Here is a 23,376-nt window from a genome sequence, read left to right as displayed (position 1 = left end):
TACCTTCATACATTAAATAGAGAGATATAACAACTAACAAATTAATCATTTCAATCAAACTAATGAATAAAACAACATATAAGAAAACTTGTCATAAAATTACATCAAATTCCATAAATAAATTAAAGAGATAGGGAAAAGTTGAATACCGCAAAATCTTGACTGAACCTCGATTAGAACACCCACTAATTTTTGTAGATGATTCGTTATGGTATATGTGTTGTGTTTAAATAAAGTAGTAATGAGAAAGGAAGAAAATATGTGAATGTCTTAATGAATATTTGAGAGAAAAAAAAAATTAAAACTAAAATGGATTTCCCCTTTTTCTTTTCGTTCCCTTTTTCTGTCTCTGTCCGGTCCTCTTTTTTTTTGTGTGTATGTTGGTATATGTCTATGTATTGTAATGTGTGTGTAGACAGTAGTGGTGTAGTGTGTAGACGTGTGAGTATGGTAAGTGGGGTAGTGGGTAAAGTGGGGGTAATGGGAGATAGGTAGGTTATTTTTTATTGTTAATAAATAAAAATATAATAATAATAGTAATATTAACTAATTATTTTGGAATTAATAAAAATATAGAAAAATTAAATAGCTAGATCAAAAAATATAATTAAGAAAATATTAAAATCACTAATTTATTTATTAAATTTTGGATAAACAAAATGTACCTTAAAGTGTGACTCTATTTTTGTTATCCTCAAATCTTTTTAAAATAAACTTAATAAAATAAGATAAAAAAATCAAAATATTTAATTTAGATTTATAAAATATTTAAGCTCTAAAAATGGTGGTAAAAGTTTAGGTTCGGTCAAAAATTACGTGTCTACAGTTTGCCCCTCTTTGACTGGAAACACGAAGAGTTTTCAGACAAAGAAGTAGATAACGTGACAAATTTTGACCGGACTTGTATTTGAAGGAAAAATTTGTGCAACCGAGTCTTGGTTTTGGACATCCTACATATCCCGGGTTATAAGGGAATCTGGTCACCTGTAGTTCAAAGAGATGAGGTGATGACTTTGAAGTTAAGTGAGGTTTTATCGAGGCTCCAAGTTGCGGTCCCTATCCTTACATAAAAATAATGAAAGCTAATAGTCAAAAGGAAAATAAAAGTACAAGCTCCTATCTATACAACTTCTCTTGAGTCTTCACTTGTGTCTTTACTTTCGGATATCACCTTGATTTTTGGGTGAGTATCTTGATCTTGAATTGGATTGAGGCTTAAATTGCCGCTTAGAGTGAGTTTTTGGCACTCTTCAAAATGACAATTTGAATATGTTCTTGAATTACTGCATGTTTTCTTGATCAGAAGCTGAATAAAAATAGATGTCAGGAAGTCAGCCTGTTATATGCATTGAAGAGGCTGATTCTGACTATCATGAAATTAATCATTCTGAAAAAGAGTTGAAAATTTGTTCTTGAATTTCCAATCCATGTTTCGCTTGAAGAACCCTGAAAACCATCACAAACAAAAGAAATAAACAAAATTTTTGCCCCAGTTTTCACTGGAAAAATTTTGTGAGTTATTAGCAAATGTAAATTTTCAAAAATAAACTCAGACTAGGAAGCGTTTATCCTAGGAGAAAAATAAAGAAAAATAATGTCTCCGAGTAAGAAGTGTTTACCTAGGAGAAAATAACTAAATCCTACTATGTAAGAGGGTTCTGCTAATCCCATTATGTAGGAGGGTCTTGCTAATCTAAATCCCATTATGTAGGAGGGTCCTGCTAATCCCATTATGTAGGAGGGTCCGGCTAATCTAAATCCCATTATGTAAGAAGGTCGTGCTAATCTAAATCCCATTATGTAGGAGGGTCCTGCTGATCCCATTATGTAAGAGGGTCCTGTTAATCCCATTATGTAAGAGGGTCCTGCTAATCCCATTATGTAGGAGGGTCCTCTTAATCCCATTATGTAGGAGGGTCCTGCTAATCTAAATCTCATTATGTATGAGGGTCCTGCTAATCCCATTATGTAGAAGGGTCCTGCTAATCTAAATCTCATTATGTATGAGGGTCCTGCTAATCCCATTATGTAGGAGGGTCCTGCTAATCTAAATCTCATTATGTAGGAGGGTCCTGTTAATCTAAATCTCATTACTTTAGGAAGATCTCAATTAACAGAATCATCAAATAAAATCACCACAATATTTTATCCTTTTTTTTTTTTTAGTTTTTAAATGTCTTATATTAGGAAATGTTTATCCTAGTAAAAAAATAAAAAATAAATAAAAATAAAATAAAAATAATTGTCTCACACTGGAAAACGTTTATCATAGGAGAAACAATGCAATAATTTTTTTTTTATTATTATTATTATTATTATTATTATTTTTTTGCAATGGTGGTCGATTTGTGGCATTGGCTTTGAGGATAGTTGCTCCTGTTGTTGCCATGTTTGAAGCTAATTTTAGCTTGAAATTGACTGCTTTCGTTTGCTAGTCAGCTTACCTTGATAATCTTGAAAACATCTCTAGTTGTTCAGAACTTTCAACTTCAAATTTGTCATACTGTTTCCACCCTCCAACAATAATTGAACATTGTATTCAAAACTTGTCAATTGCTGACAAGTTACTATGCATATCACTATTTCTTGAATCATGTCACAATTGATGGGCTAATCAAGCTTTGTTTTGTGCAATTGAAGAGATGGTAGCAATTTTGAAATCATTTTCTGCCTGCTTAATGAAGACTATCTCAAGATTGAATTGAGCGAGACGCAAAATAAGAAAAAATAATATTTGATCCTTTTAAGAAGAAAAAAAAAATAATAATAAATAAATAAATAAAAATAAATGGATTCCATTGATAGTGGTGGTCAATTGTAATGATCATGACATGCTTTTGGATTAAATGGTCTGGTCTGTCCAATCAATCTAAACTTTATCTTTGTCAAACTTTCAATTTTGAAGTCAAACTTCTATAATCCGACTTTTGCACTAGATTTATGACTAACACTTGATTAGTGGTGCCTCGAAAGGTTTTCACTAACAAGTCTTTTTTTTTTCTTATCTCTCACTTACTATCGTCTTACGGTGCCCTGAGGGTTTTCACCAATAAGACTCTCTCATTTTTTACTTTCTCTCGACTCAAATGATCTCCTATAGGGATTTTGAGGATTTTCATCGATAAGATTCCCTTATTTTTCACTCTCTATGCGAGTGTCAAACATTTTTCCTTATATAATCAACACTGAAAGCTTGCTTGACTTGTCATTGTTAAAAATTGATCAGAAGGTCTTTATTTGGATTGTAACGTGGCTTTTGGACATGGTTAAAATGAAAGGATTGGCATGAAAGCTCAAAGATACTGCGTAACAGGGTTAAGACTTACAACTTTTGAAATCGACTCTTTTTACAAAAATACAATAAAATAATAATAATAATTATTATTATTATTATTATTATTGCCCCAGTTATTGTGGTGAGGACTTTCTAGATTTTTTTTTTTTTTGTTTGGACCGAACCTCAAAATAAGGTTGCCTACGTATCTTGTCAAAGCAAGAATCAGGTCGAACGTAGTTCAGGAAGTTTGTTTTTTTGTAGTTATTGGATTTTTTTTTTTTCACTCCAATTTTCTTTCTTTTTTTTTTTCTTTTTTTTTTTTCAACTCTTTTTTCACTTTTCTCTTTTCTTGACCCTTTTTTTTAAATTATTTTTTACTATATTTTGATTCCAAAAGAGGGGTGTGAAAGAAAATAAAATTAAGGCTCAAAAGGGATAGCAAAGGATTACATGGTGTTTGGATAGTAGAATGAAATGACTTCGTCATATCAATTATTAAAAATGCCAAATACAAGCAATTCCCTTTAAGATGTGAAGTGAAAATCATACAATATTTCTTTGCAACGTATGTATTGATGAATATGTATATCATTTTGTTGCATGTTTGTTAGCTGAGTGTAATACCTTCTTGACAACAAATGACATGTCAATTCCTTTTTGATACTAAAGGAAGTATCAAGGTGTCTAAGTCCTTTATTCATTTTCTCAAAACAATTTTTTTTTCTTTGATGTATTCATTTCATGATTAGATATAATCTTAAGATCTGACCAAATCCTTTTGCATATCATGTCACAAAATTGAACTGAAAAGAGATGTATATGCGTAATACCAAATAGAACGGATCAAAGTGACACAGAATAAAGATTATATTAAAAATTTTAAAAAAAACTTGGTGACAAGACAACAAACTAAATTTAGGTCACAACTCAAACTACGACAAGACTAAACAAACAAACGCATAAGAGAAATGATAGAAAGATTTGACCTACTAAAAATAAAAATGATTGCATTGCAGAAATGATGACAAAATAAACTATCTATACACTCTTTGTAGAGAAAAGAAGAGTGCATCTCAATCACCAAGTTGAACTTCTTAGCCACTGCTTTGCACGTTAGCCTTCGTAAAAGCTCTACCAATTTCAATTGTCTTTTCGTCAGAATTGTCATATTCTTTGTCATCATATATCATCTTGATAAAGTGTACATCACTATGCGCCGGTAGAGGATTCTTAGTAACATTTGGGGGGTCATCATTTTGAACCACAATCATCTTTGTTTGAATCATCTCTTCCACCCTTTTTTTAAAATTACGACAATCTTCAATACTGTGCCCTGGAGCATCAGAATGGTATGTACATCGTGCTGTAGGATTGAAACCCTTTGCATGTGGATCCGCATAATTTTGAGGAATCGGCTCTATTATCTTCAAATGTTTCAACTTGTTAAATAAACTTGTGTAAGACTCTCCAATTGATGTGAAATTGTTTCTAGGCCTTTGACCTCCTCCAAATCCCTGTCTCGGACAAAGATTATAAGGTGCTCGAAAATTTGAGAAGAAGAGTGAACATTTTGATACATTGGCGCTCGCCATTGATGATAGTTTGGTGGGTATGCATATTGTTGTGCATTGTAAACCGCATATTGAGGTGGAACAACAGAATATTGTGTGTCTTGCATAGGGAGATAGTGATGGTATTGAGGTGGTGCAGATTGATAAGGTAGACCCCTTGGACCTTTTTGTGTGCCTGACACAACATTTGCTACATCCTCCTTCATTTTCTTTCCCCCAAAATTTCCTGATCCATTTTTAATCACCTGTGTTGTGGCTTTCAAGGCAGCTTGACTTATAATTTTTCCAGACTTGATGCCATTTTCCACCATTTCACCAATCTTAATAACTTCAGCAAATGTTTTTCCAACAACGGAAAGTAAATAATGAAAGTAATCTGGTTCTTGCGCTTGAAGGAAAACATCGATCATTTCAGACTCTTTCATTGGAGGCTTAACCCTAGCAGCTTGCTCCCTCCACCTAATAGCATATTCACAAAAATTTTCAGTGGTCTTCTTCCTCATGTTGACAAGTGAAGTGCGATCTGGAACTATGTCAATGTTATATTGAAATTGTTGAACAAAACATCGAGCCAAATCATCCCATGTATGCCAGTTAGAAGTATCATGGTCTATGAACCATTCTGAGGCAATTCCCATCAAACTTTCCCCAAAATAAGCCATGAGCAATTCTTCTTTGCTTCCAGCCCCTCTCAAATGATTACAATATCTCTTTAAATGAGCTACAGGATCTCCATGTCCATCATATTTCTCGAACTTTGGAGTTTTAAAATCGATGGGTAGATGAACGTGGGGAAACATGCACAAATCATTGAACGAGAAACTTTTGTGACCTCCCAATCCTTGCATATCTCTTACACTCTGTTCCAAACTTTTCATTTTTCTAGCCATTTCTTCATGTTCCTCGTTCTTAACAACTTTTTCAGCTTCAACATGGGAACTATACAGATGAGTGTGAGGGTAAGAGCTTGGAATTTTAAAAGTCAATTCAGGAGTATAATCTCGATCATATTGAACTTTAAGTAGAGGATCGTTGTTGGATTTTGGCTCCATTATAGGTTGTTGAATGATATTAGTCGGCGCAGTTGGAATGAATAGTGGATTACTTGTCATAGGCGTATTCAAAGGGTGCACCGTAGAAGTTCCAGCTACATTAGATGCGGGACCGAATCCAGGTGGATAAATTGGATCACTTATCGATACTTGGACAGGGGGTGACATATTTATATTTAGATAGTCACGAATTGAAGGTGGTGGAGCTTGTCCACTCATCCAAGCTTCGTACATCTCCGTCATTTGCTGTCTTAGTATCCTTATCTCTTCGGCTGACACTGTTTCTTGTGACATCATCTGATTCTGGACCTCATCATTGTCCGACTCATTTCCGTCTTTGTGAGTCATTTTCTTTTTTCCTTTTGACCTTGTATTATAGGGATGAGATGCCAGCTTAACCACAAATCAACCACCTTAATTTAACTGTGCATAGATAACAATGCTTGTTAGGGTTCGACCTTCTTCAGTTATTATTTTTTTTATTTATTTTTTATTTATTTATTTATTTATTTTATTTTATTTTAATAATGCACTGATCAAATCCGTTTGAGATTGCATATGTAACACGCTTGCAAAGATCTTTGCATATTTTTTCAAAAACTCAATAATTAAGCTTTTCTTTTTTAGAGCTTTGAGATAAAGTTCTTTAGTTTTTTTTTATTTGAATTATTAAAAGAAAATTAATAAAAACTTATTTTTGATAAAGATTAAAGCTTCTTGTTTTCCTTTTTTTTTTTTTTAACTTTTGAAAAATGATTTTTTATTTTTTATTTTTTGAATAAAGATCACCGAACCCAAAGAGGGTTGCCTACGTATCTCATTGAGGTGAGAATCAGGTGTGCGTAGTTCGTCCAGATTGGGCAGTAAAAAAACTTTAAGATATTAAATTTTTATTTTTGTTTTGACAAATGTAACTTTTCAAAGTATTATGAAAGTAAAATATTTTGAATTTTCTTTTTACAAACTTTATGAAAAAAAAAATCTAAATAAAAATATTATTATTCTTTTCATTAAGTAATGCAAATTTTTTATTTTATTTTAAGAAATGTATAATATATTCTAAAAGAAGAAATATTTTCGTGTTTTCTCTTTTTTTTTTTTTTTTAAATAAGATCGAAAGATAAAAATAAAAAAATTTCATTGCATTAATCATATTAAAATGAGTCAACTTATAGAAACTTTCAAATAAATGCATTTTCATGTAGCACATAAAATGAGCTAAGTGGTCAAGTAAGAGAGGGATACTTGTCCTTGAAGGACTCAACCCTTGTGTCGAGCCCCATTAGTTTAAAAGTATGCATGATGCAGATAAATCGGATCCTATTAGGAATAATAATCGCTGAGACTTATTTTACTAAGTTAGCAACCTAATAGAATGAGTGTCTAGACTGGTCATAAAACGAGTGAACTACTTGAGTCGGGAAGGGATAGCTTACCGGTAGCAGGGCTTTCCGGCCTCACTATTAGTCCTTCCCCTCTTAAGACATGTGTTACTATAGAATCCTTCCCAGGAGCGTTGCCGCATCTCTGGTATCTCATGGCTCAGGAGCGTAATCGCATCTCCGGATAAAGTATCTCAGAAAACTCAGATGGGTGCGCGAGGAGAGACAAATATATAACAATTCACATAATATCAAAGCGATAAACAAGTAGCAAATAACACATTATACTAACAACACAATATCCAAAAAGAATAATAATAAAAATAAAGATCAAAGCCATACGCAAGTCAATATTTTGAAGCTCGAATTCTGGTTATCCCCAGCGGAGTCGCCAGAGATGTCATACCCCTTTTCGCGCACAGCGGCGGAAAGGGTTTTTCCAATTTAAGTGACGTTATTGATTTCGGGATTATTTTCGTTTCAGAGTCGCCACTTGGAATTGAGTTATGGTGTTCCAAGTCACCTTTTTGTTTAATCCCTTATCAAAAGAAAATGACTCTTTATATTAGTCTGCGAACCAGAAATTCGGATAAGGAATTCTATTGACCGAGGGGAAGGTATTAGGCACCCCTCGAGTCCCGTGGTTCTAGCACGGTCGCTTTTATTGACTTATACTTATCTTGATATGTTTTTGGATAATTTGTGTCTATACGCCATGATTTGCTTATTTTTTAATTGTTGAATTTTTATTAATCTTAAATCGGATGCATAACTGCATTCTCGATCTTGACATTTGGAGACATAAATGTCTTCTTTGCATCACACCTAATAATCTATTTTTATTTATATAAGTCTCTACTTTAAATTAATAAAATTTAATTATATTATTGAACAAGGTGCGTCACCGCATCCTTGATTTTTTTTTACTGTCTCAAAAAATATGTGTAACCACATTCTTAATTGAAACAAATATTTATTAATATGCCTAAAACTCATCTAGTTATTAGAAAACAAATATTCTTCCTTTATACATAAAACTAAATAAAGTAAAATAAATCTAAATGTTGAGGATACAATATATAATTCGGGCATCATTTCTATATCTTTTATTTTATATTTTAATATTTATATTTTTATTACTCTTAAAGTTAATATCAAAATTAAGTATACACTTTCAAATCAAATAAAACAATAAGGAATTGTTAAAAATAAATATAATTTTTGTTTGATAAAATTAAACAACAATAATTTATTTATTTATTTATTTATTTATTTGTTTTTTATCCTAACTATACCTACTTTATCATTATTATCTGAATCAAGATAAGAACAGTGTTATGACTCGTTTATTTTTAAGAGATCACAACTAACAATGGGAATTAGATAAATAAAAATAATTATCGATTAAATCTACCTTCATACATTAAATAGAGAGATGTAACAACTAACAAATTAATCATTTCAATCAAACTAATGAATAAAACAACATATAAGAAAACTTGTCATAAAATTACATCAAATTCCATAAATAAATTAAAGAGATAGGGAAAAGTTGAATACCGCAAAATCTTGACTGAACCTCGATTAGAACACCCACTAATTTTTGTAGATGATTCGTTATGGTATATGTGTTGTGTTTAAATAAAGTAGTAATGAGAAAGGAAGAAAATATGTGAATGTATTAATGAATATTTGAAAGAGAAATAAACTAAAACTAAAATGGATTTCCTCTTTTGTTTTCTGCGTGAATGTTGATTTTCTTTTTCCTTTTCACCTCTGTTTCTTGTGTGCTGCGTGTGTGTGCAGAATGCTTTTTTTTCTTTTCTTTTTTCACGTCTGTATCTGTATGTTGGGTGTTTTGGTTGCTGATTTTCCCCCTTCTTTTCGTTGGTCCTGTGTCTGTCTATATAGTAGTAGTAGTAGTATGTATGTGTTGTGTCGTGTGTGTAGTGTACTAGTGTGTGAGTTGGGTAAGTGGGGTAGTGGGTAGAGTGGGGGTAATGGGAGATAGGTAGTGGAGTAGTGTGTAGTATATATAAATATAAATATAATAATTAAAATTACTAACTAATTATTTTAAATTACTATAAATTTAAGAAAAGTTAAATAGCTAATTAAAAATATAATTAAGAAACACTAGTTTATTTATTAAATATACATTAAAAGAAAACATATATTTTTTGAACATTTTCTTCTCTTTTGAATAAATTGAAAACAAAACTTAACTTAAAACATAACTCTATTTTTGTGGTTTTCGAATATTTTTACACTAAACTTACTAAAATATGATAAAATCAAAATGTTTAATTTAAAAGTAAAAGAAATATTTAACCACTAAAAATGGTGTAATACCTTAAATTCGGTCAAAAATTACGTGTCTACATACACCAGTCATATTTTTTGGTTGTATAAATGTTGGTGCCATCTTGCTAATTGTCTCGGCAACTATTTTAACATGCCGGTTAATTGTTTCAAGTGAATGTTGAAAAGTTTCACAATCGTGAGGTGTGAGTTAAAGTGACTATATGTTGGTGAGAATAATAAATTTTATGTCGGTGCGAATAATAAATTTTAAAAAGTAATGATGTGATTATAAATTTTATTTACATATGAAACAAATGGTTAGTAGATATAAATGTGGGATTGTTTTAACAAAATATAAACTCATGGATCAATTATTGTATTAAAAGATCCCAAATCATGATATCGAATCACCATATAATTCCATATCATGGTTTTTGGAGAATATGGTATCACCTCTCATGATATGGAATCATGAGATGGAATCAGCGTAAAATCACATGTCCAAACGTTGATTTCATCTCACGATACCATATCGTGATATGGTATCACATGGCCAAACGCCTACTAAATATATTCAAGACCTTCTTAACCTAGCCTTCTTAACATACCGCAAAATAAAATTATTTATATATATATACTCCCATCCAACACGTTATCGTTATTTTGTTGGTGAAAATCCAATACTTAACTTTTACTGTCTCTCGTTATTGTTTTTATTTTCTTGTCAGATGACTCAATTTATGTATTCCTCTCTAGCTGTCTATTATACTGCACTCAAACGAATGGACATTATTTTTATGGTGTCAGATCGTTCGGTTGTTATGTGGGTTTTTAAATTATCAATCAAATATTATAGTAATTTTATACATGAATGATTTATTTTATATTTATCTACCAAACGTCGTATAAGTTACACAATATTAATACATAATAAATTATTTCTTATCCAACTACCATATATGACCCCTTATTCTTGATGACTCGGTCACTACAAAAGAAAACTTGAATTCGCTATGAAAATCGTTGCTAGATTACTTGTAACTAACATAATATATTTGTATTGCATCAGTAATCTGTGATCATCACTAAATAGCATTAGTGACGAATTCTGTTATTTAGACAAAATATTTTCGTCGCTAATTTTTTTTTAATTTTATTTTTTTGCATCCACATGTTACGTTGATGCTGATTGGGGTTAGTATATCACACCTACTTATCAGAAAATAAATATTGTAATGTTTCTAGCAATATGTGCTTTGCCTATTAGTCTCACTCCCCGTGATCTATCCTGCTCACCAAACGTATTGACATTAATATTTATTTGTCTCTCAGTTAAAAATGTCTTTTTAGTTATGTGATTCTTTTCATCATTAGATATCAATAAAATAGTATTACTTCTTCTATTTTATATTAAGTAAATTTTTGGAGTTTATTCATTACTTAAAATAAATTGAATTGTTCAAAGTTCAAGATAAATACTTAAAAGAAAATTATATTTACCCTATCCACTAATGGAGTTATATATTTTTTCTAGGAGACACTAATGAAATTTTATATTTTTCAGGAGATAAATTGCACTACTTCAAAGTTATATTTATAGTTTCTCAAAGGACAATAGTGGAAAATATGATTTAAATTTGAAAAACTTATAGAAATGACTATGATTTAAGGATTAATAAAAGGAAAGACTACATAACTAGACATACTTTACTACCATATATACTTAATTTACCTCTAGTTTAAAAAAATCACACACAATACCACTTTTAATATTCATACCATATATTTTAAAATATTTAATCAGATACACAAATTCCTTAAATCTGATATTGAATAATTATCTTAAAATAGTATACGTAGAAATAAAATTTTAAAAACAGAAAAATAGCAAACAAACAAAACAAAGAAAGAAAAGAAAACTGCGAAGAGAGAAAAAAATGTAGGAAAAACAGAATATTTCAATGGTGCAAAATACACTTCTCAATTTAAATATATAGCTTTGACGAAAAATATGTATTGTGCTTTTAAAAATCAAGGACAAGGAAAGTAACAAAAAATATCTTCTTTTAATAAATTGATATGAAATTTGAGTTGGAATAGAATTTTGACTTTCTTTTAATGTTAGCAAAAAATACCGTAGAAAAGAAAGAACAAAGAAGGAGAAAGGGGTGTGGGGGAGAATATTTTGAATTACTTTTGAGACTATAATAAATTAGTTAGATAATATACATATTATTGTTAGGGCTGTTCATGATTATGTTTTAAAAACCAAATCGAACAGCGATCTGAACCAAACCGATTAAAAACATCGATATTTGATTGGTTTGGTATTCGTTTTACTAAAAAATAACTATAAAAATAACCAAACCAAAACGATAAATTATATATAAAAATTTTAAAATTATTTATATATCATTCATAAATAAATTATAAATATCTTGTTAAATTTTAAGTAACTTAAGTCTTTAACTGTACAATTTTCTCAAGCCTAACACTTATATTTTAGTCCATCTATTACAATCAAAAGTCCAAGTCCATCAAAATTCATTACTTTAGTCTTTACCTACCATACCTTTCATAAGATAGTTACACCTTCTCTTAATTGAATCACTTTGTTCGTGTAATGATACCTTTAGTATTGCTTAATTGCTTAATTGAACCGACAATAGTATTTCAGTGGATTGCTTATGTACTAGGTGTTTAATTTGTGTCTATCAAGATACGTATGTCCTAAAAAATTTATTACTTTCAAACTGAAAAAACCAGAAAAACTGAACCAAACCGAACCAAACCGTCAATAACCAAACCGACGGTTATTTTTTTCGTTTGGTATGGTTTGGTTTTAGGTATTTAAAAAACCGACTAGATTGATTTGGTTTTAACCAATAACCGATCCAAACAGAACCACGAACACCCCTAATTATTGTCCATAAATTTTTAATTGAAGAAATATAAATAAAAAAATAAAAAATAAAAAACTTCAAACTCACAAGTGAACAAAATAAATATATTTGTTTTATATTAATGAGAAAAGCATTTGATAATTATATTAAGCTTAGTGATAATTTAATAAAAATCAATACTAACACTAATAATTTAAACAGTATATAATGGAGCACAATTATGCAAACTTTGCTATAACATACAAATATAAATTTTGTGTTTGCTATATGTGAAAGTTGCTCTAAATCATATGATTATCAAATAATTTGTGTGCTTCATATATATATTTTTTAGAGCAACTTTCACATATAGCAAACACAAAATTTATATTTGTATGTTATAACAAAGTTTGCATAATTGCGCTCCATAGCAAACATAAATATGTATATTTCGCTATACATATACAAAAGAAAACAGTTGTATAATCTGTTTTGGTATACATATACAAAAAGATCAATTGTATAAAGTGAGAGAGGCGAGTGAGCGAACGAGATTTGGGAGAGTGGCGAGCGAGATCTGGGAGAGGGGAGAGAGGGAAACGAAAATATATGTATATATACAATTTTCACGCATTTTATACATTTGTGTTTTTGTATAAAGTGAGAGAGGCGAGTGAGAGAGCGAGATCTGGGAGAGTGGCGAGCGAGATCTGGAGAGGGGAGAGAGGGGAACGAAAATATATGTATATATACAATTTTCTTTCGCTTTATACAATTTTCACGCATTTTATACAATTTGCGTTTTTTGTATAAAGTGAGATAGCGAGATCTAGGAGAGTGGCGAGCGAGATCTGGGAGAGGGGAGAGAGGGGAACGAAAATATATGTATATATACAATTTTCTCTCGCTTTATACAAACACAAACACACTTTATACACTTGCGTTTGTATAAAAAACGAGAGAGGCGAGGGAGAGAACGAGAGTGGCGAGCGAGATTCACTAGGAGAGAGGTGAAATAGCAACAGTTTGCTATGAGGTACAATTAAATCAAACTATATTTATAGCATTTAATTTGAATTAATAGTTTGCTATTATATACAATTTTCCCTATGATTTATTATCTATGTATTTACGGTGCTTGGTGGTTGTATTCTAGTATACATATACGATATTTAGACAATTACTCTTAATACAAACACAATATTTTATACAATGCATTAATTGTGTAGTAATATCTTTTTTTATATAATTTTTTTTTTAGCATGATATCTGAATCTTTCATCAATGCATGAAACTATGAATTCTCACAACTTTTTCCATAATAAACACAGGAATGGCACTACAAGAGTTTTTCTTCTTCAATGATTTTGTTGTATCATACTTGTACAATATTGATATATATTTTTATTTTGTTATAGTTTTTTTTTCACTTGAATACGTTGGTACAATGTTGATATAAATGCATTTTGATGATGAATACACTATCCGTATTGAAATTATGAAAATTCCTTTGTCTTATCACTATCACAAAAATTATTTTTAACGGCAATAAATATTGAAAAATCTACATTACATATTCTTTTTATGCGAGATGTTAGGAATCCATTGTGTTTCTTACGCTTTCATGTTGACAACTCAATTCATTCGATTACTACTAGAGATGAACCCAATTCGGAATATGAACCATAAAAAAATTACCTATTAAATCGATTACAAGAATACTTGTTATAGTACCTATTATCCAAAGAGGAATCCTTCCAGTACCATCAGTCATTTACCTCACTTCCCTCCAGATTTCATCAAGTGGTCACAAATACATTGATACAATTATATAATAGAGTAATGAACAAACATATATTCAAATACATGATACAAATATAAAACAAGAAACTAATAGGCTTGAATACATTAATGATACAAATTTATAATAAGTTGCAAGACATGTAAATGAATAACAAGGAATATTAAATAAACTTTGATACATTGATATAAATATGTAATCCATATTACCTACACACAAATATATTTGATACAATAATACTAAAACAAATATACTCCAGTACATGAATTGGAGTAAAACATAAATAAATAAAATCGTCTTTTTTTTATGTGTCAAAAGTAACAAGTAAAAATGAAAATTTATTTTAAAATTAAATGACAAATAAAAATGAACCGAAGAAGTAATTTTTATCAAACTATAATTATATATAATAAATACGTAGCATATTTTACCTTACCATGTAGTTTTTCCTATTTGATAATCACTTCAAATGGCAATTTTCACAATGGTTCAAAAATTTGTTTATTTATTTTAAAAAGGTCGAGAGATTAGATAGAAAAAATTAATACTTCAACTAGGTGCTAACTGATAATACAAGGACGTTAGCGATCGACATGCTCCTCAATTTCAGATAATACACATAACTACGTTTTTAGCTCTAGAAATAGAGTCTTATTTTATTTGTCCATTTTAACAAATTAAGAAAATTTTATTATTTACTTTTCATTATATTCTTGGTATAAATAACTATATAAAAATAATTAGTCAAATTTAAAAATTTAAAACAAAATTAATAAAGTTAATTTAATAAAATAAACTTATTTAAATTTTTAAAAATCTTATATCAAATATGGATAAAGTAAGTATGAACGAATAAAGTATATTTAAAAGCTTTTCCTTGAGATAGACAAAATCTTGAAAGACGAGAGAGCTTGGAAAGGTCCATCCTTAACTGGATAAACCTAGATATTAAGTACTAATCTGACCAGATTAGCATTGAAGCTTAAATTGGAGTTAATCTGACCAGAATGACATTGATTTTATGCCTAGTAAAGCATTTATTCCTAATTTTCTACTCCCTCAATATTAATTCATTTTTACTTGTCATAATTTGACTTGACACATCTATTAAGAAAATAATTACTGATAAAATTATAATAATGTCTTGAAAAATAATTATTTAATGCTGACAATTGTATTTTTTTAATATGTCAAAAGTGACGAGTAAAAATGAAATTTATTTAATGCTGACAATTTTTTTTTTTTATAATAGTGGTATTTTTTACATAATTAAGGAGATATTAATGATGTTTTTTCAATTGCTTCTCCTTCCATTTCAAAATAAAACTTTTTCCATTTCATTAATGATATTTTTTCAATTTGCAGTAGTTCTCCTTCCATTTCAAAATAAAACTTTTTCCATTTCATAATAATCAGAAGATATTAATAATGTTTTTTTTCAATTTTATACTTATTTAAATTAAGAGAGTTTTACATACTTAAAAACTACTAAAGAACTACATTAAAAAGGTATTTATTAGGGGTAAATTGATAAAAAAAAATATTAATCTTATTGATTATGTAAAATATTACTTATAATGAAATAAAATAAAATAAATAAAAATATAACTTATTTTGAAACGGAGAAAGTATTGTTATAAGATAAAACAGAAAACAAATGACTAGTCGACCTCGAACTTCATCGTACACTAATTTCGTCTTGAATCATCCAATGACTATTACCGCCATCTTCAAGATAACTAATTGGTTAAGGTTTCAATTGAATACATTGAGAGCCTTTTTCCTTAATTTATTTGCTTGTTTATAAACTCTTCTTTTTTCTTCAATTTAATTTAAAAATTTGAAACAAAGATTTTTATAAATTTTATTTGTTACCAACTTACCATTTGAAAAAAATCATATCCATACTCTCGTGTTATTAACCGTTAATTTCTTTAAATTAAAGTGGCCATACACAATTAGCATAGGCAAACAAATACTCTTTGTTTAAGAAAAGACAATATTTCGCTTTACCTATTATACCTTAATTTATTTAGAAAGTTAATATTTTTGAAATAGGTAGAACTTTTTTTAATGAGTAGATTGATTTTTGAATTCTATTAATTAATAGGAGTAAAATAGTAAACTATGTCAATTATTATCTTTTTAATAGATGTGTCAAGTAAAAAATAGACAAGTAAATAAGGAGAGAGGGGGTTATATATTTCCTCTATTCTAAAATATTGTGTGATTTGGCTTTTTTCAACATATAAGTTAAGGTGAATATTGTTTATACTTTTTTATATGAGAGTCTTTTTGTGTAGATCTGTATATAAATTTTTAATTAAATCAATGAAGTAATTTTATTCGATTGAACTAAAAAGTTGATTAAATAACAAGGACAATCGTAGGAATCCTCAAAATTTGTGGCCCCTATTTTGTAGTCTAGTCTTCGTTGGGATTTTAAATAACTTCGTTCTAAGCCCTCCGTTGTCTTCACGTTTGATAGTTAGGCTCCATTTTTTCATTAAGAACGGTCGATAGTTTTTTAATTTTTTTTATGTTTGATTGGTTAAATTTTATAAAAATTATCTTTTTTAGGAAAATAGTTCTTTTAAAATAGGAGAATATTTTTTCTTAATAGAAATCAAAATATAAGTTTTACAAGTGACATTGTGCATTGATTGCATCAATCCCACCCTCCGACATACCTATCTTCATCCCCATCTCCATCACTACACACCTATATTTTCCGTCCCACCTCTCATAGTATTTGCTTAGATTATATAAGAATACGTTCAGAGTAATAGTTTTTCTACTTAAGTACCAAACACAAGAAAATAAATAAAAAATTCATTCATTCTAAAATATCATTTTCCTTCCTACCAAACACACCCAAATTCCTCTTGTTTTAAATTACATTCGAGGGACTCCTACCAAAATAGTTCATGATTCACCGTAAAATATTATATACGTAGTTAAAATCAAATATTTATATTAAAACTAATAGCAATGCATGATACTACATCAAATAGTAACATTTTTTACCCGAAATATAACTATATGTGAAAAATTATTAAAATTACAATTTTTTAAAAATTAAATCCATAATTTTTAAAACGTAATGAATTTACGGTAAGAACTTGAAGATTGAACCTCTCAAATATAAAATCCAGATTTATCTCTTTGTAATTAAAGCAATTGCTGTGAAAGCTAATGTTTGCTCATTATATTGTTAAAAATTATGCATACATATATACCATATAATAAATAGTCTAGATGACTAGTAAAGGAATAAGGATATAAAAAAAAATCTAAATTATTTAGGATTAATTGTCTATCCTACTATCTTTAAAGATATAATATAATCAATTTACTATATTTGATAAAGAGAAATTAAGACGTGATATTCTTCTCTGAATATTATTATGCCTATTTTTTTAAAATTTTGAATTTGTCTCTGTTGTAAATATTTATCTACATTACTAGTGACTTCTTACTGGTGATGGTAGGTTATTTATTAATTCCACCAAAATTTCAAATAGGTAATACCTATTAAGAGGTTTATACATAATTACAAGCAAACTGATTGTAAAAATGAAAAATAAAAAAATTATACTATAAGGGCATACAATACAAGTTAATTATAAACTCATATAAATAAATTAAACCCAATTAGTGGTAGCTAACCCCTAGCTGTTAATGAGTAGAACCATGTTATACAAACTAGTAAAACCTATCCTATTGGATTTTCTTAATCTTGTAATAACACATTTTATACTGTCACTTTAAGACAAAAATGCAGAAGCAGATCTGCCAAAAACTTACATAAAATTTAAAAAGAATATCTCACTTCAACAACTTTAATGAGTCAAAACCGCCCCCAAACAGTTCTAAACCTAAAGGCATTGCAAATATTTTAATGATAAAAAAAACACATTTTGTTTCCTATCAACTTCTATCTCAAAACGTCAATCGAAATTAGTTAAATCTTCAAATTCAATTTTTAATCACAACTTCATGAAGATATTCCCAGAAAATACATTTGTAAATTTTCCTTTTCTCGTTCTTATTTCCCACTTTGTAATTAACCAAACAAAATGCTCTCTGTACATATAACTTGCCAAATTAACAAATATAATATGGTAATAATAGTAATATTCTTCTTAATTTGCACATTGTAAAACTAGCACCTTCTCACATGTCCAACTAGTAGTTAATTACTACCTATAATTAAAACTAATTAGTAATCTACTAACCATGCACATAGTAAACTACTCCCATCACATCTCCCTAAACACAACTTGACAACTCACCTATTTTTCATCCAACCCTTCTCAAATCTCTAATCCTCCCCCAAATTAGGTATCTTAATAGTTTCTCGACTATCTGAACTTTCACTTTATTGACGAGAATAATAATTTTTTCTCGATCCCTCACCGGGTAGGAGCAGCTTGTGGTCGGGAGTTTATCCGAATCTTTTTTTATGAAAAATTATACAATTTTATACCTAGTTAAAATTATTGGTAGATGTCGAATCCACTAGATTTTATTTTTACTTCTTCAAATCTTGAACCCTTTTCACGAAAATTCTAGCTCCGCCGCTGTCTGTCACCACCCCTTCCTCAGTTTCTTCTATAAACTCCTCCTCAAGGCAAAAACTCACCCTTGAAACAGAGCTCTTTCTCTATTCATGGCGGGTTCTAATCCAACCCCTTACTATACTCCAACCTCCAAACCCACTCCAACTTCCCACTATTCTTCTTTACCTTTGAAAAAACCCAATCTTTATTCATTAATTGCCATCACTTTTCTCTGCTCTGCTTTTTACTTCACCGGTTTATGGCAAAGCAGCACCACCGGCGCCGGTGCCGGCAGCAGCAGTGTCGTCATCACCACCACTTCCCTCCCCTGTTTACCTTCTAAAAACACCTCCACAAATCCTCCATCTTCAAGAACCACCACCAAAAAACTAGACTTCACCACCCATCACTCCGCTGCAGACGGCGGAGCAGCTGTTACAGCACCTGATGACGCAATCAAGATTTACCCTGTTTGCGACATCAAGTACAGTGAGTATACCCCATGTGAAGACCCTGAAAGATCATTGAAATTCAACAGAAGAAGATTAATTTACAGAGAAAGGCATTGCCCTGAAAAGAATGAACTCTTGAAATGCCGTATACCTGCACCGTACGGTTACAAGAATCCATTTAAATGGCCTGTTAGTAGAGATGTTGCATGGTACGCTAATGTTCCACATAAAGAATTGACAGTAGAAAAAGCCGTTCAAAATTGGATTAGATATGAAGGTGACAAATTCAGATTTCCTGGTGGCGGAACTATGTTCCCTAATGGTGCTGATGCTTATATTGATGACATTGCGAAATTGATCAATCTTAAAGATGGCTCCATTCGAACCGCCATTGATACTGGCTGTGGGGTAAATTTTACCTTCCTTCAAAATATTCTCTGTTTTACTTGTTTGTTACATTTTCTTCTTGAATTTTTATACTCCCTTTTACAGTATTGTATTTCTTGAGTCTTTAGTCCCCAGAAAATGAAGAATAAAATAATCAACTTCTGATAGAAATTTTATTCACGAGTGAAATGACAGTTAATTACTCCATGATAGTAATACTTTTATAGATCTGCAAAAGCAAATTTGCACCCAGGTGTGGTCTGGTGGTTAATGAAGTGGTTGAGAGTCATGAGTTTGTTTAAATCTTAGCGGAGACAAAAAACACTAGGCCATTCTCTAATCTGTAGTAGTCTTGGTAGACAGAGTTACCTGGTATTTATTGTTGGTGGAAGGTGACAAATATCCTGTACGATGTGGCTGAAATACGACCACAATCATAAAAAAGTGGGTGGAACAAATTTAGATTAAGCATTGATGATGAATGAAATCTTTTAATGTGAAAGAGTGATCTAAGAGGGACTACAAGAAGTTGAATTATGTGTAGGAATAATTAGGAAAGTGATGTTCCTTGCGTAGATTGGATTAGAAATAGGCCAGTGGGTTGTACTTAGAATCTAGACAAAAAGCTCTTTTGTCCATGAGGAATCAAAGCAGCTTTTTTTTTTCCTGACCTGAATTCCTTCATTCTACACCTGGCACTCCATGCATGATATCTCATTTTCTTCTGTGAATCTTTCAGCAGCTAATTACACAACTTTTACTACAATTCTACTACATAAAGAATCTTATTTGTACATATGAAAACTTCTATTTTTACCATAGAAAGTTAATTTGCTGCATTAAGCAGAGGGAAATGATGTTGAGCAAGATAATATGTTTGCAATTGTATTGAAACATTAAAAATATATGCAGGTTGCGAGTTGGGGAGCTTATCTTTTGTCGCGAAATATCATAGCCATGTCATTTGCACCTAGGGATTCACATGAAGCACAGGTTCAATTTGCTCTCGAGCGCGGAGTACCTGCTCTAATTGGAGTTATTGCCTCCAAGAGACTTCCATATCCGTCTAGAGCTTTTGACATGGCACATTGCTCTCGTTGTCTAATTCCATGGGGCGAGTATGATGGCACGTATTTGATTGAAGTTGATAGAGTCCTTAGACCTGGTGGATTTTGGATCCTCTCTGGCCCGCCGATCAACTGGAAAAGACATTGGAAAGGCTGGGAAAGAACCAGGGAAGACCTATATGCTGAACAAAATAAAATTGAGCAAGTAGCTAAGAGACTCTGCTGGAAAAAGTTTGTTGAGAAGGATGATATCGCAATATGGCAGAAGCCGTTCAATCATATGAAGTGCACAGAATTTCGAAACAGAAACAAAAATCCACCAATGTGTCCTGCACAAGATCCTGATAAAGCCTGGTTCGTGCTTCCTTCGATTTATCGTCACATTTGGTATTATCCTACAATCCATATTCTCTTAGCATTGAGATTACTTCGTGTCGATTTGATATTTGCAGGTATACAAAGATTGAAACTTGTTTAACTCCCTTGCCTAAAGTTGCAAGTGAAGAAGAGGTGGCCGGTGGACAATTGGAAAAGTGGCCTAAAAGATTACACGCAATACCACCGAGGATAAGCAGGGTAACTGTAGATGGTGTCACAGAAGAAGTTTTCCAGAAGGATTCACAGCTATGGAAAAGAAGAGTTTCTTATTACAAGTCAGTGAATAACCAGCTTGGCCAGCCTGGGCGATATAGAAACATCTTAGATATGAATGCATTTCTAGGTGGCTTTGCTGCAAATTTGGTCAATGATCCTGTTTGGGTGATGAATATAGTTCCCGTTGAGGCTAAGGTCAATACACTTGGTGCTATTTATGAACGAGGACTAATCGGAACATACCAGAGCTGGTAATTACTATGCTTCCTTCACATTTCCCCCCTAACCCCAGTAAATGGCAGCATTAGTTTTAGGTCGACTATAGTTATGTGCACAGAAAGCTAGTACTATTGACAGAGTTAGATGCACATTTCAGCACATACGCTCTTAATTCAGAACTCATATTGTCTAAATTCTGGATCTACCTACCCCTGTAGTTTTGCTTTTGTGATGAATATTAACTTTTTTCTATAGGTGCGAGGCTATGTCAACTTACCCAAGAACATATGATCTCATTCATGCTGATTCCGTATTTACCCTCTACGAAAACAGGTAAATTATGATCTCCAAAAGATCATGTTCTTTTACCTTCTTGGATATGGAAGTCTCAAAAATGTTTTTGTTTATTGTTTAACAGATGTGAAATGGAAGATATTACGCTAGAATTGGATAGGATATTAAGGCCAGAGGGAAGTGTAATAATCCGAGACGACGTAGATATATTGATCAGAGTGAAAAGAATAGCAGATGGACTGAACTGGGATAGTCAAATTGTTGATCATGAAGATGGTCCATTGGAGAGGGAGAAGCTTTTCTTTGCAGTAAAGACATACTCGACAGCTCCAGCTACTCAACCATCTAAAACTACTTAAACCATCATTGTTGTAATCTTTTTTTCTGTTGTTCATCCTCTCTTTGTTGTATTCTTTCACTTGTTAAATTGTAGTAGTAGTACTATTACTTGCAAATTGTAAACTCTAGGGTTTTAGTGATTCTTCTGCAATTCCAATGAAGTCATGAGTTCTGTGCTAACTTTATCTTATCTCTACAAATGCATGTTTTCATTTCTAGAGAAGCCTATTTTAGACTTCAAATTTAAATATTCAGTAAGACGTTACTGAGAAATACGTTTGTGCTATTTTAGTCAACTATTCAGATTTTGTACTAGTTAAGCTAATTTATTTTCCTTTTGTATTATTTAGGTCAAAATTTTGGGGAAAATGAGTTTCCTGCATAGTAACCATATTGGACCAATTGATACTATGTCATGGTCTAACTATAAATTGCAGGCCAAATTAAAAGACAAAAAAGCTGAGTGGCACAAAACATTGAATTAGGTCCTTCATGCAGATTGGTCGTTCTTCATATACTCGACACTTTTGCATACCTTAATACTATATATAAATATACAGAATCCTAATTAACAAGAAGAAACAAGTCAGCTGCATATATTAAAAACAATCATATTATGGCAGACCTGAAATCTGTTCTTTCCCTAGTGCTTTTGAGTATCCTTATAACTGTATTGCTGCAAAGCCAAGTGATTGAATCTCAGGGTGAGCCACAGACATGCTTGGCATCACTTGGGAACCTGAACGTCTGCTCCCCATTTGTATTTCCGGGAACATCGAATACGACTTCTAGCACAGAGTGTTGTGCTGCCCTCCAATCATTAGATCATGAGTGCATCTGCAACACTGTTCGTGTTGCTGCCCGCCTTCCTTCTCACTGCAACCTTTCTCCCGTCTCTTGTGCTCGTCATCACTAACTAGTCATTTTAGCATATTGAATTTGTTCCAAAGAAGTGTTTGTTCCTTTTTTTCAATTAGTGGAGTGTTAGTCTCAACAAATAATCATATGTTAGGAAAATTAGGATTTTTGGTGGTGTGATTTTTCTGTTAGTATACTCAAAGTCCTGGCAACACAACAATGTTTTTGTTGATTTTTTCTGCTATTTCTCTCAGGACTGAGAGGTACTTGATATATATGTGAGTTGAGAAAAAAGAAAAGGAAACCGCGAGATAGATGAAACATTATATATTCTA

At 31.0% G+C, this 23,376-nt stretch overlaps 4 protein-coding genes across 5 annotated transcripts in view; 2 read left to right on the top strand and 2 right to left on the bottom strand.

Annotated features, from left to right (window-relative positions):
• LOC125874752 (protein HOTHEAD-like) overlaps positions 1 to 9,416 on the bottom strand; it is a 392,923-nt gene extending 383,507 nt beyond the window's left edge. The window contains exon 1 of one of the 2 annotated variants that reach the window (XM_049555770.1): positions 9,404 to 9,416. The gene's annotated coding sequence lies outside the window, so the exon portion shown is untranslated. Of the gene's footprint in view, positions 1 to 602; positions 616 to 9,403 lie in introns of those variants that run through there. The other variant, XM_049555771.1, reaches the window with a different exon arrangement.
• On the bottom strand, positions 4,372 to 6,248 carry LOC125873616 (uncharacterized). Its single transcript, XM_049554505.1, has 3 exons — positions 5,766 to 6,248; positions 4,779 to 5,708; positions 4,372 to 4,701 (listed from the first exon to the last, which is right to left on the bottom strand). The coding sequence occupies exons 1-3, from the start codon at positions 6,246 to 6,248 to the stop codon at positions 4,372 to 4,374; spliced, it is 1,743 nt and encodes a 580-aa protein (XP_049410462.1).
• A 9,427-nt stretch (positions 9,417 to 18,843) lies between the features above and the next one.
• LOC125874988 (probable methyltransferase PMT15) lies at positions 18,844 to 22,363 on the top strand. Its single transcript, XM_049556038.1, has 5 exons — positions 18,844 to 19,691; positions 20,583 to 21,091; positions 21,190 to 21,582; positions 21,806 to 21,883; positions 21,969 to 22,363. The coding sequence occupies exons 1-5, from the start codon at positions 18,942 to 18,944 to the stop codon at positions 22,201 to 22,203; spliced, it is 1,965 nt and encodes a 654-aa protein (XP_049411995.1). The 5' UTR covers positions 18,844 to 18,941; the 3' UTR covers positions 22,204 to 22,363.
• Positions 22,364 to 22,769: 406 nt separating this feature from the next.
• On the top strand, positions 22,770 to 23,205 carry LOC125874989 (stamen-specific protein FIL1-like). The gene has a single exon (XM_049556039.1). It carries the CDS (start codon positions 22,800 to 22,802, stop codon positions 23,097 to 23,099), a length of 300 nt encoding a protein of 99 aa, XP_049411996.1. The 5' UTR covers positions 22,770 to 22,799; the 3' UTR covers positions 23,100 to 23,205.
• Positions 23,206 to 23,376: the final 171 nt, after the last annotated feature.

This window comes from Solanum stenotomum, chromosome 8 (genome assembly GCF_019186545.1).
Source record: "Solanum stenotomum isolate F172 chromosome 8, ASM1918654v1, whole genome shotgun sequence".
NCBI lineage: Eukaryota > Viridiplantae > Streptophyta > Magnoliopsida > Solanales > Solanaceae > Solanum > Solanum stenotomum.
This window is presented reverse-complemented; position numbering and strand designations above follow the sequence as displayed.

What these genes read in the sequence shown, in the direction of transcription:
- LOC125873616 (XM_049554505.1), bottom strand. Translation starts at nt 6,248, where the DNA reads ATGACTCACAAAGACGGAAATGAGTCGGACAATGATGAGGTCCAGAAT. An exon ending in CCCATGTTGAAGCTGAAAAA is followed by an intron (nt 5,709 to 5,765) that starts GTTGTTAAGAAC and finishes AGTTTGGAACAG; the next exon opens with AGTGTAAGAGATATGCAAGG. An exon ending in GAGACAGGGATTTGGAGGAG is followed by an intron (nt 4,702 to 4,778) that starts GTCAAAGGCCTA and finishes AAACATTTGAAG; the next exon opens with ATAATAGAGCCGATTCCTCA.
- LOC125874988 (XM_049556038.1), top strand. Translation starts at nt 18,942, where the DNA reads ATGGCGGGTTCTAATCCAACCCCTTACTATACTCCAACCTCCAAACCC. An exon ending in CCATTGATACTGGCTGTGGG is followed by an intron (nt 19,692 to 20,582) that starts GTAAATTTTACC and finishes AAATATATGCAG; the next exon opens with GTTGCGAGTTGGGGAGCTTA. An exon ending in CAAGATCCTGATAAAGCCTG is followed by an intron (nt 21,092 to 21,189) that starts GTTCGTGCTTCC and finishes TGATATTTGCAG; the next exon opens with GTATACAAAGATTGAAACTT.
- LOC125874989 (XM_049556039.1), top strand. Translation starts at nt 22,800, where the DNA reads ATGGCAGACCTGAAATCTGTTCTTTCCCTAGTGCTTTTGAGTATCCTT.